Raw genomic sequence first — 12,000 nt, 5'->3', positions numbered from 1 at the left:
GGTGTGGTTTGTCGCTGTGGGAGTTCTTACTGATCGTGAGGGAGGTGGTGGAAGGGTGCCGGTGATGTTGACGGGGGATGATTTCGGGGGCTTGCATACGCGGCAGTTTCAGGGTGAGAAGGAAGGGGGGGAGGCTGATGACGGGGAGCTGCTGGCGCCGGTGGTCTGCGATTATGATGATCGTGCCCGTCACCACACCGCTGGGGTGACGGCGATCTTGCCCCTGTCCGTGGAGGTGGAGGGCGGCGCGCCGGTCGTCCTGACGGGGAGCTATGATGAGCCTTACGCGTGTATCATGCGACGCGGCGCGGGGAGGTGCTGGCGGAGGTGGGTTTGGGCGGTGGCGTGTGGCGGTTGCAGTTGCTGAGGACGGAGCATGGCGTGTTGTCTGCTGGGGAGCAGTGGAGGTTCCTGGTGCTGGCGAGCTGTATGCATGCGGGCACCAGGCTGGTCCGGGTGACGCGCACGCTGGGGGAGGATGCCGGATGGGAGATCGAGGTGTTGGCGGAGTTTACGGAGCACCAGAGTATGAACTATGCATCGGATGTGTGGAAGCCGGACGGCGGGTATGATCTGCAAGGGAAGGAGACGTCGGAGCTGCTCTGTATCTCGAGTAGTTTCTACGACCGGAGACTCTGCTTGTGGCGGGTCAATGTATAAAAAAGATAGTGTTTATTGTTCATGAAATGATGCGCTCGATAAATTCATCATGCAAGGCGACGGTATACAAGAGATAAACCCCCTAGGCAAAAGAAATCCGTGACTAAATCTATTAAATTAAACAATCGTCTCGAGTTCGCGAGCGTAGCCGATCGCGTTCTCGATGATTGCGGTGCTGGCCACCAGGATGTCCTTTTCGGACCGCGCCGCGGCCTCTGGCTCAACAGGGAAGTATATCCGTCCGTCACGAAGCACCCATCCGCGCTGCTGGGCGAACTCAATGACCGCCCCCTCCGACTCGAGGAACAGAAGGTTCTTGGCGTTGGAGATGGGGAGCGAGGGATACGCCTTCTCGGAGCAGTCGGCGATTTCACTACGGATGGTTCCAACCAGGACCTGATCAACCGGGGACAGTCAGTCTGCGCTCCAACACGGGAAAGGGAAGGAACAGGGGCACGTACATTCGAGAACAAGCCGAAATCCTCTGAAGGGACTCGCTCGGACTTGGTCTCTCTCCACACCTTATCGTAGCTGCCCTCCATCAAGTTTCGCTCCAGCTCCACCGGGTACTTAATGCATGGGTCATCCTCAATGCTCTTCCCCTTCAAACTCGCCTCCTCAACGAGACCCTCCAAGACGGTGTGGAAGCTCGTGCTGTCGCCCATGCTCAGCAACAGCAGAAGGTATAGCCCCGTGATCTTGCTGCGTTGGCTGGTCTTGAAGTCCACCTTTCCTGCATTGGCGCTATCTCGCTCCAGGTCGTAGAAAGGCTGCAGCTGCTGGTAGTAACGTGTGAAAGAGGGTGCGTCGGTTTGGCGGATGGAGGACAGAGCGCCGAGCTCTAGCACCTCCCGGGCAAGGGCAATCAGCTCCGGCGATGTCGACGATGTGGGGATGAGGGCATTCTGCAGCAGGAGGGTCCGCTTTGCGCGACTGAGAAGGTCGTTGGCAGCATCGAACTGTTTCCGATTGAGAGCGTTGTGAAGCTCTGAGACGAGGGTCCGGAGGTTGGCGCCGTTTGCCATAATGGGTCTAAATTGAGATGTAGACTGAAGGGAGATGAAGGCGAGTCGGGAAGCGAAACGGGAGTGGAGTAGGGAAGTTACGAAGAGGTTGAAGCGTACGGAGAAAGATCCGGAGTGGTTTCGTGATAGATGGTCGAGGATGGTTGACGATGACACCAGCAGTTCCAAGAGCTTCTCCAGCGCATCTCTTGGCAGAGGGTCACGTGGGTCAGGCGGTCTGCCCGATCGCCGCTTTCTATTCTTCCATGACATACAAAGAGTACAAAAGAATGATGCAGAACAGAAACAATAATAATAGCGTACCATAAAAGAAAGATGAAACTAGTTGTGCGCAGAAAGTCCGACATTCCATGGCAAGGACAGTCTAGATGACGAGATGTCCAAACAATATGTACAAAACTGGATTCGAACGACGATACATTCTAGACCTATGCTCAGGGCGAAGCGACGACTCTCCCGTCTTACTATATAGACATCGCCTGTTCAAGGAGTGTCTCATAGTAGGGTGTCCCAAGCCCCGTGACGGGATCCCACCCGGCGGTTGCATTCCAGCTTGCATACGGCACCTCCCGTCCAACGTCACCAAAACACCCTACCGACCCTCCATCAATGATGTCGGTAAACCCCGTCTGGTTGAGAGAATAGAGCCAAGGGTTGAGGAACCCCAACCGCGGCTTGTTATTTTCCAGTCGAGCTGCATTCAGCCGGGAAACAATACCAGCAAATACAGGCGCCGCAGCACTGGACAGCAGTCAGCTCCGGTTATCTGAGCAATCAACTTAGAGCGACAAACCTGGTGCCTCCAGTCTTCAGAAGCTGCCCATGGTCCATGATGATGAAATGATCCGCCTGAGCAGCAACATCGGGAATCGCCCTTCCATTGGGATTGTAAAGCGTTTCCCATCTGGACTCCAGTTGACTGAGGTATTGGTGGACACTGCCATCCTGGTAGGAAGGACGCGGGAAGTACTCTGAAAAACCACCTGTGGAGTACCCAATAGCCCGTTCGGGCTCCCTAGCGTAGGTGCCTCCCACGGACGTAACGAAAGGACATGTTGCCGGGTAAAGTGGCTGGAACCTTGTCCGATTCGTCCCGTTATTAGTTATACAAGACTCCCCGACGCCCGAATCACCGCTGCTGAAGATCACAGACACTCCGCGCGCTCCCAGCTGAGCAAACATGCTACATGTGGTTCTCGCATATATTTCGGGCACGCTCTGTTCTAGTTCACCGTAGGACGTAGTTAGGACAGCAGGCAATTCGTCATCGGGGAGATCTAACAGATAACGAAGCTGTTCAAGGTACGGCTCGTGAGGATCACCTGCGTCATGATGCCCTAATTCACGGATAACAGGGCCACGTCCGGCGGTGCTATAGAAGGTTGTGATGGGGTTATCGGCTAGCGCAGCAGCGTACTGGATGTCCAAGCTTGCCTCGGAGCTGTCCTCCAAAGAATCTTGCAAATTGAGGCCACCATTGATGAGCGCCACGGTGTAGTTAGTGTCTGTCAGATTCGGTGCATAGAGGCGCAAGAATTGATGAAAGTCACTATAGCGCGCGTACTGGCCCAGGAAACCAGATACCCCCAGCCTGTTACGACGGTCTGGCTTGGATTTAGAATCAGGGATTCCATAAAGGTCGCGGAGACAGCTAGGGGTGACTATTGATGAACAGCCTGCAACTAGGTCTTTGAGGGTGACAGGCAGCGCTTGAAGGAGTGGCGGCTCAGCTTGTGGCATCAGCTGCCCAAACCGGGTTGTTGGCTGAATCATCTGAACAAAATACCGAATATCTTTGGGCACCGAATATTTGAGAGTCCGGACGACGGTTGCTTTCGATTTCTTGTGCTCGAAGATATAGAACCGTGTCCTCAGCAGCTGCTCTGCTTGCGAAATTGAAATGGTAAAAGTAAACCAACCTGCTTGATTGTTGATAGATGTGGCAGGTATATGCGCAGCTTCAAGCCAAGAGAGGACCTTCTGCGGAGCTACGTCAGATGGATATAAGACTTTCCTGACCTCGTCACGACTCATGTGATGTCCATAGTTCTTGTTTCCTGGAGTGGAGATTTCGATGACCCTTTGTTCAAATTCAGATACTTTTTCTGGGTGTACTGCTAGCTGAAGTTCGATCGGCTTCGACGGGGAAGGCGTTCCAACATCTACCCAGTCATCTGGAATCTTGTCCAAGCGTTCAACAACAGAATACCTGGGCTCGGTTGCTAGTGCTGCGACTAGAAAGTGAAGGACCAGGGATAAGGCTCCTATAATATATGCAAGCAACACCATCTGTTGAGGCATATCAGACTCGAGCTTGGTCAACCCAGTGGAGGAACATACCGGGAGAGGGATTCATTGGAATAGCACTGGCCCTCGCACATATGTAGACGTAAGAATAGCCATCGCGTCCGATGGCTATTTAGCACCGGTGTCAGTCGGTTCAAGACTTATCACCATAATGATTAGTGCGACTAGGGAACGAGGCATCGTCGCCAAGATCCACGGCTCACCTCTTAGCGGTATGTGGTAAGTTGGTAACGAGATGGAGATTCCTTCTCCTAAGTCCATCTGGCGACTGGGAGTTTGAGCCGTGAAAGGTCCTTATTGTCTCCCAAAGAAAGCCGGTATAATAGAACCAGGGATAGTCTGTATATCTTGAACGTTGAAAGAGCTGCCGGTAGTTAGGGTTGACGGGATTAAAGTTCTTCTTTGTCTCTTCCCCTATTGACTCCCGCATTCGGTAAGGGCGGGAGATGCCGATTTATATAAAAATTAGTTGTATAAAACCTTCAATGAGTGGAGTGAGGAAAGGGAGTTGATCGTCTTTTGCAACGGAAATTTGTAGCTAAACGGATTCCCTTCTTCCCAATATTGGGCAGCTCCACATACGATCGGGAACTCCTCTTTTGGGAGCTTCTAGCGAAATCTATGCTGATAGAAGCGAGGGGAATGGATCTTACTATAAACCCCGACCATTCGGGGCAAGCAGTTTAGATTATGTCGGGCTAGCTAAGCAGAGCTGGTGAACTTGGTTACTCCTATGTAGAGGTCGCTACCAATATCGGGTTGCCGGACGCACATGGCTGGACTAGACCTTTTGCATGAGAGGCAAGGTCTACGAGTCAGATAATGCGAAGTCGTCCATATCTAAGGGAGATAGATAGGAGTCATAGTATCATCTGGCTTTGAGTCAAACAGGGTAACATGGCTATGAAGCGAGTGAATACAGACACGAGGCTGGATGTACAGGATAGTATTCCCACAGAGTGATCTGAAGAAGAGCAGGATATTAGTGGGATATGGTTGATAGAAGTTTGGATGTAGCCATTCGCAAAGAATGAGAAATCGGGATAGTTTACGTTTCTCATGTGCCTGATCAGTCTTAGAGAAATAGCTAAGCAACAACTCCCACTCATCGCCACTCTCCAAGAGGGAAGGAATTCAGCCTTGAAATAACTAAAGGAACGTATCATTCCCACTCCCACCAGTAACCAGATGCCACCATCGTCGCGAACATAGCTCGGTCTTGGAGGCGTCTATGAAGCCGTCATGGTCGTGCCAGACAATGGTCGGGTCACTCTTGGAGCAAACTCTACCAAGTTGCCGAGTCTTATATATCCAGTAACCCAAAGTAAACACAGAGGCAATGAAGGTATGGATAGCTCACGCTTTGCCCGAGGTGTGGTCTACTGTGAACTGACTGGGGAATGAAAACTCTCCACGGCCACCCCCTTCTCGATCTTATCCAAATAGCACCGTAGTTGCTCCTTCAAAGTCTGGCTATCGGAGTTTTCGAGCTTGCGTCTTGGGTTGTCGGCGTTTGGATGAGTATAAAGGTCTGAGTGCCCGGACGGATACCGTGAGCAGAACGGCTAATGCGTCTTGGGAAACCTGTCTGACTGTGTTAAGTATAGCAACCTGAAAGAAAAGACTGCGTCAGCAGGAAGGAACCAAAATGCTCTGATGGCACAGACTGGAATGGCGAAGATTGCCGGCCACCAGATGAGCCCGACTGTGAATTTCAGCGTTTGAATAAAAGAATGCATGCGTGGCTGAGGAACGTTGATGATCCGGATATTGTACGAGAGAAGGTGCTGAACAAGTGTGTCCTTCTCACTATCCTGATGGCCAAAAATCCAACCCGCCACACAGGCTGTGTGCTTCTGCTTGGTGACTGCTTGGAGTTTTGATGCTGCCCTGTCATCACTAGCTTTGCATTGTAAAAGTTTGCTGCTGATCTAACTGCATCGTAGGGGAGGCCCAATGATAGTAGACTGCTGCAATAGGGGACCTTGCTGTTTTGTGTTTTGTGTGGGGTGGCCTCTCTTCGTAGGCTTGGACTAAGAAATTTGGGTTATGGAAAATACGGAGTCTTTGGTTTGGTTAGGGTCTGGATCCCCTATTTTTCTTGAAAGAGCTATACTGGGTCACCCACCGGAAGAGGGTGAGGAAAAGTGGATGCAGGGCACTGATGTAGAGACCTGGATATCTCTTTTTCTCCTAATGGCGCAGTCTCACCACTGTAGTATGTTCTACTTCATAATTTTGAACCTCCGCCGCCCATGCGTGGAACTGTATACTAAGAGTAAGCCCTATGAGACGGACAACTCAAGTCACTTCGTGATACCCTTAGTCATGAGGGGTAACTAATTATGTGGATCTCTTGACTTTATTTCATTCTAATCTCCTCTGTGCCTTCCAACCCCAGTCTTCCTTTGCCAATCCAATAAGGCAACCATAGCGAGTACATCCTATAATCTAGTATAATTATTCTCTGACTGTGACAGACTACCTGACTACAGACTACAGTAGCCATCCCTCATGGCAGCATCACCTAACCCCACCACCCAATACACCTCAGAACAATTCGTGGAAAGCTGCGGAGCCATCCTATTCGACCTATCCTCCGAGAACAAGACCGTGTGTCTTATCCATTACCACGCGAAGAACGAATGGCTCCTTGCCAAGGGACGTCGCAACTGCGGTGAATCCCGGCACGAGGCCGCCCTACGCGAAGTCCACGAAGAGACGGGCTATCAAGCCCGCCTCCATCCCGTCACGATGCATACTCGTGCGCCGCCGATGGACGAACAGGGACACATGCCAGACAAGCCTCGCTCTTACCCAGCTCTCACCGAGCCTTTCATGGTCACCATGCGGCAGTTAGGTGGTGAGGGTGTTGATGAGATCAAGATTATTTGGTGGTATATTGCTGCCCTGGATGGAGGGGCGGTTGCGGGGTCTGCTGGTCCGGCGGAGGAGGAGTTTACCCCAGAATTCTTTTCTTTGGGGGAGGCGGTAGAGAAACTCAGCTTCGAGAATGATCGGGCTGTTCTAAGGAAGGCGATTTCTTTAGTGGAAGCTCGTTGAATCAGCTATTTACCTTGTCTGTGTGCCTTGTGTGGAAGCTGAGTTGATACAACGGGTGGATGACGCGGGTTAGAACATCTACTGGGGTTAACTAACTAGTTACATGAGGGATTGTAAAGACTATCAATGGGATGAATTCGTTTGAATGTTGTCTATCGGAGGATCTCTGGCCCAGACATCAGTTCCTACCAAGCTCGAGAAACATAGACAGCACTTGCTAGCTATCACTAGCAGCGTCGTAGTACGCTAGTACCATACGAGAAACCCTTGAAGCAAGCCACAGAGCCCCTGAACCTGTCAGCTAATACATCCGAAACATGGAAGTGCCCTGCGACCAACCCATAGTTCGCATTTCGAGTCCATCACAGCCCTAATTCTCCACAACTGACATCTCGGCCCGAGCACCTACTCTCGGAAGGGTCTCAATGGCATGAGGCGTAAGAAGGAAAATTCTTCAAAAAACACACATCACACCGCTAGACAGCTCTCGCTGATAAAACCTACACAATTACTGGTCGGGTTTCGCTCGCGAGGTAAAGTGTTTCGTAAACCCCTGCCGGCTATTTTTAGCCGGCGTCGTTCGGGGGGATCCACAGCAGTACCAGACATCGTGGTTTCGGGGAACGGTCGGGGCCCTAGGGCTCCGTGAGAATCAATCTTCCGGGTGCTCTATACCAGACGTCAGTCTTCCCGATGCATCCCCGGTACACCGATGGTGATTGACATGGCATGTAGGAGGTGGATGTTCATCGTTACTGTAATCGATCGGTGTAGGGGAATCGTCGGTTCTGGCGATGGACATCATGAGGTGTGAATCGCAGGTATAGTAGTTAGAAGCAGGTATAAATACACTTCTAGAGACTCTTCATACCCTCATTAAACAAACTACATCAATCACTTGATATCCAAGTCTTCCAGTTCTCAAAAACCTCTACAACAATGCGTTTCACCATCCTTGCCGCTCTCGCCTTTGTTGGCGCTGCCCTTGCCACTCCTCAGGCTGCTAAGGTTCGTCAACAGTCTCTCAATATCATGGCCCTTTCGTTGTAACATACTAATCGACTTGTAGATTCCCGCCGGCCAGCCCTGCAAGCAAGATGGAAGCATGGGGATCTGCGAAAGTGGTCTTTGCGTGGTACGTTGCATAGTCCTCAACATCGTCAAGGACACTCTTTGAATCCGTAGCTAACCAACACACGCGAATAGCAAACCCCCAGCCAGGCCCAGGGCGTGTGCCAGTGAGCTCTGATATAGGGGAATGTGGTCCAGCGCTCGTTGCCTCCTGATGTCACTCTGACAAGTTGGACAATGCTCTTTTCGGTGTATCTAGATTTCATGGTCGTTAGCAGTTGTTGATTTGGCCGTGCCGCTCATTTGAATAAGAACCAGAACTTGTGTGCTTGTCAAATATTCTTCTTTCATCTTTGGGTTTTATCAAGACCTTGGATTTCATGTAGACCACGTAGGGGAATTGTCTGCGGCAGGAGACGGCAGGCTTCATAGACATATAGCTTTCATGGAAGAAGTGGGAATTGTTGGATATACAGTGGTTGTAGAGGGCAGTATACGTTGAGTACTACTATTACCTGATGTCGATATCAACCCAATCCACGTACAAATTTAAGAATGTTATTGATTTCTGAAACATTTAGATACAGACCGTGCAGAAGTAGTAAATATGTACAACATGTTAATATGTATCTTATAGAAACGTGGTATCTGGCATTGTATTACATATGAAAAACCTTCGTGATTCCATCCCAAGATCAACAGATCCAGCTCATGCAGAGCTAAACGGCTGTATATCAGCTCCACCCCCGAGAAAGAAGGTTGAATCCCCGTAAGATAGCTCCAACATAGGAAATGACGGGTCAAAAGAATGGTTGTCCAAGCCTGCCAGGATGCCTGTGCTCCAAGTAGAGCTGGTGTTTAACCAGTGGGGCGAGTTGGAGTCGTGAATTACATCTTGACAAGAGGTCCCCTGCTGCGAGGGACTTGTCTGGGTGGCCAGTGCGGTAGAGCTTTCTTCATTGAGGAAGCGTTGAGAGAGCGAGACAAACTCCTGGAAGAGTTTCTGCAGATTGGCGATGTGCTCGCTGGCTGTCCCGCTCTGGGTTAAGCAGTCTGCGACTGTCTTCAAGAGGTTGAAATCTCCGATGTGGGATGTGACCACGGCGTTACAGAATAGCACGAAGACTGCCGTCAAGGGGTAGTAAAGGAGGGTCCTGAAAGATGTTAACACCTCGTCTTATATGTCTGTAGTGGGGGTGTCACTAACCAATGCAGGAAGGCAACAGTGCTCTGCTTGTTGGCTGATAGGCATATTGATACTAAGGCCGAGAGCTCCTGACGTGCTGAATCGAGGTACAGATCCTTGGCAGTAAGGGTCTGCCCTGGGGTAAGTTGAATCAGATGGAGGATGGTTGTCATGACCGAATGATAGGCAAAATCAAGAGCTGCGATCTCACTGTGGCTATCTAGGCCTTTCCAACGATCAGAAGGCGATGCCATCTTGAAGCAGAGTCAGCATCTATGAGATTCAAACGAGACTGGGAAGTTGACTTACCTGGTCGATCCGGCTGCGAATATCCTCCATTCTCGGCAGTAATTGCTCTCTTAAGTTAGTTACGGGCGGGGCGGCATTCTCGCCTTCTGCTGATGAGGGATCCTTGATGAAAGGTATTATTCCGTCCTGGATCTGGGCCAAGTCCAGATATAGTTGGAGCATCTCTGACATTGGTGGATTCAGCCTGGCAGAAGCGTGCAAGATCCCTCCAGGGGTGGCTTCCAGAAAACCCTTAGACCGTCCAAGCTTCCAAGTATAGTTTCTGTCCAGCATATAGCACCATATAAAGCAGAAAAACTCCTCCTCGCTGATAGCCCGTCCATTTGTAGCACTGGTGTTGAGGCCAATATCGGTACAGATCCGGCAGGCAGTTCTGGTCAACTCCCAGCAGAAATTGGTATCTCCCGATCCTTGGAATAGAAAGGTCTAGAAGTGGTTAGAAACTAAAGCATGCAGAGATCTTCATAGAACTCACCCCACAAAGCACTGCCTGTAGAAGTGGAAGCGATGGAGTAGTCACGAGTGGGATTTTTCTTAATGCTGCCTGTGCTGTCGCTCGGTATTGTAGCGCATTGTGCCATAGCCTTTGAGACAGCTCCCCATGCTCTTCTGTCATCAGTATTGTAGTAAGAAACTTGTACGCTATAGAGTTAACGCAGACAGTGTAGAGGATTGTATCAGATGGCGATGCATCTTTGCGTAGCAGGGACATTCCCATCTTCTCAAGAGTCTGTTTGGATACGTGCCGGAAATAGTCCCGAACGTATGGTCCAAAAAGATCAGTGCCGATGTCTAGTTTGATCAGACGAACCAGAAGTCAGCCACTACCACATTATTACAGAGGCAAAAGGGAAGGCTTGAATACCTTTAAGCATCCATGCCAGAAATTCAGGGGCCGGAATTTTCCGTTGCTCTTCACTCTGGTCGTCGACATTAAGCGGTCTCTTAAAACCTCCCATGGTTTCGGTAAATTGACTTGCAGCGTACAGTGCAGACTCCAGTACCTGCAGTCTGTTCCAAGCAAGGCCCTGAACTCGACTCAGCCGGTGCCGGCTTGCCATCTGCGCATCTGTAAGGGGAACGATAGAAATCCAGCTATGGAGTTCATATGCCATGTGTGGACGATTGGCCAGTATAGGTCCGACTTCCGGCATCTCCATCGGTAAGCTATCATTGTCCGCCTCGGAAGGGAGTGAATAAGCATCGGTTTGCTGATCCAGTAGACCGCGGAGCGAGCCCAGCTCAGGCACCGGGTGGGTGGAAGTCCGAGATGATTTAGTTGCGTTGCTTGGTCTGTCACTTGGACGGGATATTTTTCTCATAGTACGTCTCATACTGCGGTGGCGAGTGCATGTAGTTCCTTGATCCTGGCAGTTTCCGCAAGGATTCTTCCTGTCACATCGGACCTGGGCAGGAGATCAGCAAAAGAACACCAATCAGGCAGTAAGGCACTTTTCCAGTTCCTACCTTGCGGGAATGGCAGTTGTCACACTGTTCGAACGTGTTAGCATGCCCCCAGATTTCAAACTATGCCGGGTATTCGTACCACCTGGTGTGACGCAGGACGTCGTTTCTCGACCAACGGATGCTCCATGCTAATTATTAATAGACGTCAAGAAAGCGAGTATCTGACGGCGGGACAGAAGAACTCTGTTGTCAGGTATCGGTATCCCCTCTTCACTTATATGGGAACAAAGTACAATCTAAGTTTTTCCGATTTCCGCCAAGCACCAGAGGAAAGTCACTACGAGACGGCGCCGCCTGAAGCATGCCAAGCCGCTGGTTTGAATGGAGTAGGCGAGAATCGACAAATGGCTGAGCGAGGAGAACCCAGTCTCGGCAATGAAGTATTAATAGCGCACATCTCCAGAACTTTTATGCTGCCTGGTAGGGCTTATCCGGTATCTTTTTTTTTATCACTTTTATCAATTTTCAGGGGAATCTTCAGGGTCTGCGCCACGAGAACGTGGCGATGCGGACGATAGTCTACCAATAGGGTCGCTCGGAGCCCAATTTAAGTACGGAACTTAAAACTTTGATGGCTATTTTTACTCCAGCTATTGAAAATGGACTATTTAGAATACCTCGAGTTCTCGTTACCGTTAAAGGTGGAATCTAGCTTCTACGACGCGGCAAAGCTGTCTCTTATGCTGAGCTCTTATAGTGCGGTCTCTGATCCGAAACGCTATAAAACAAGAAAGCTGGTGGGTAGTGGGGCTTCGTGAGGCACGATGATGTGGAGATGGTACTCGACCCTCAGCACTATAAATTGAGCGCGTAGGGTACCCACAGCTTTGGTAGACAGTTCCCACTGCTCTATAGAAGTGTGTAAATATCGCCAATCAATTGAGGTAAGGTCTTTGGTAGCCACCATATATA

General features: G+C 50.4%; 6 protein-coding genes across 6 annotated transcripts; 3 read left to right on the top strand and 3 right to left on the bottom strand.

Moving 5' to 3' along the window:
• Positions 1-64: 64 nt before the first annotated feature.
• Positions 65-660, top strand: ABOM_012124 (uncharacterized protein; the record flags this gene model as incomplete). Its single annotated transcript, XM_022539252.1, has 2 exons — positions 65-327; positions 447-660. 2 exons carry the CDS (start codon positions 65-67, stop codon positions 658-660), a joined length of 477 nt encoding a protein of 158 aa, XP_022382924.1.
• Positions 661-777: 117 nt separating this feature from the next.
• On the bottom strand, positions 778-1,685 carry rpnL (proteasome regulatory particle lid subunit rpnL; the record flags this gene model as incomplete). Its single annotated transcript, XM_022539251.1, has 2 exons — positions 778-1,056; positions 1,122-1,685. 2 exons carry the CDS (start codon positions 1,683-1,685, stop codon positions 778-780), a joined length of 843 nt encoding a protein of 280 aa, XP_022382920.1.
• A 464-nt stretch (positions 1,686-2,149) lies between these two features.
• Positions 2,150-3,986, bottom strand: ABOM_012122 (S53 family peptidase; the record flags this gene model as incomplete). The annotated part of the gene is made up of 2 exons (XM_022539250.1): positions 2,150-2,426; positions 2,479-3,986. The coding sequence occupies 2 exons, from the start codon at positions 3,984-3,986 to the stop codon at positions 2,150-2,152; spliced, it is 1,785 nt and encodes a 594-aa protein (XP_022382921.1).
• Positions 3,987-6,506: 2,520 nt separating this feature from the next.
• On the top strand, positions 6,507-7,055 carry ABOM_012121 (putative NUDIX domain; the record flags this gene model as incomplete). The annotated part of the gene is made up of 1 exon (XM_022539249.1): positions 6,507-7,055. One exon carries the CDS (start codon positions 6,507-6,509, stop codon positions 7,053-7,055), a length of 549 nt encoding a protein of 182 aa, XP_022382922.1.
• Positions 7,056-7,994: 939 nt separating this feature from the next.
• ABOM_012120 (uncharacterized protein) lies at positions 7,995-8,297 on the top strand (the record flags this gene model as incomplete). The annotated part of the gene is made up of 3 exons (XM_022539248.1): positions 7,995-8,063; positions 8,125-8,190; positions 8,262-8,297. 3 exons carry the CDS (start codon positions 7,995-7,997, stop codon positions 8,295-8,297), a joined length of 171 nt encoding a protein of 56 aa, XP_022382923.1.
• Positions 8,298-8,835: 538 nt separating this feature from the next.
• Positions 8,836-11,215, bottom strand: ABOM_012119 (transcription factor domain-containing protein; the record flags this gene model as incomplete). Its single annotated transcript, XM_022539247.1, has 7 exons — positions 8,836-9,280; positions 9,334-9,566; positions 9,622-10,047; positions 10,097-10,413; positions 10,487-11,027; positions 11,089-11,112; positions 11,168-11,215. 7 exons carry the CDS (start codon positions 11,213-11,215, stop codon positions 8,836-8,838), a joined length of 2,034 nt encoding a protein of 677 aa, XP_022382925.1.
• Positions 11,216-12,000: the final 785 nt, after the last annotated feature.

The sequence above is a fragment of the Aspergillus bombycis genome (genome assembly GCF_001792695.1).
Source record: "Aspergillus bombycis strain NRRL26010 chromosome Unknown contig00247, whole genome shotgun sequence".
In the NCBI taxonomy this organism is placed as follows: Eukaryota; Fungi; Ascomycota; class Eurotiomycetes; order Eurotiales; family Aspergillaceae; genus Aspergillus; species Aspergillus bombycis.
The sequence above is the reverse complement of the archived record's forward strand: the minus strand, read 5'-3'. Positions and strand labels throughout refer to the sequence as shown.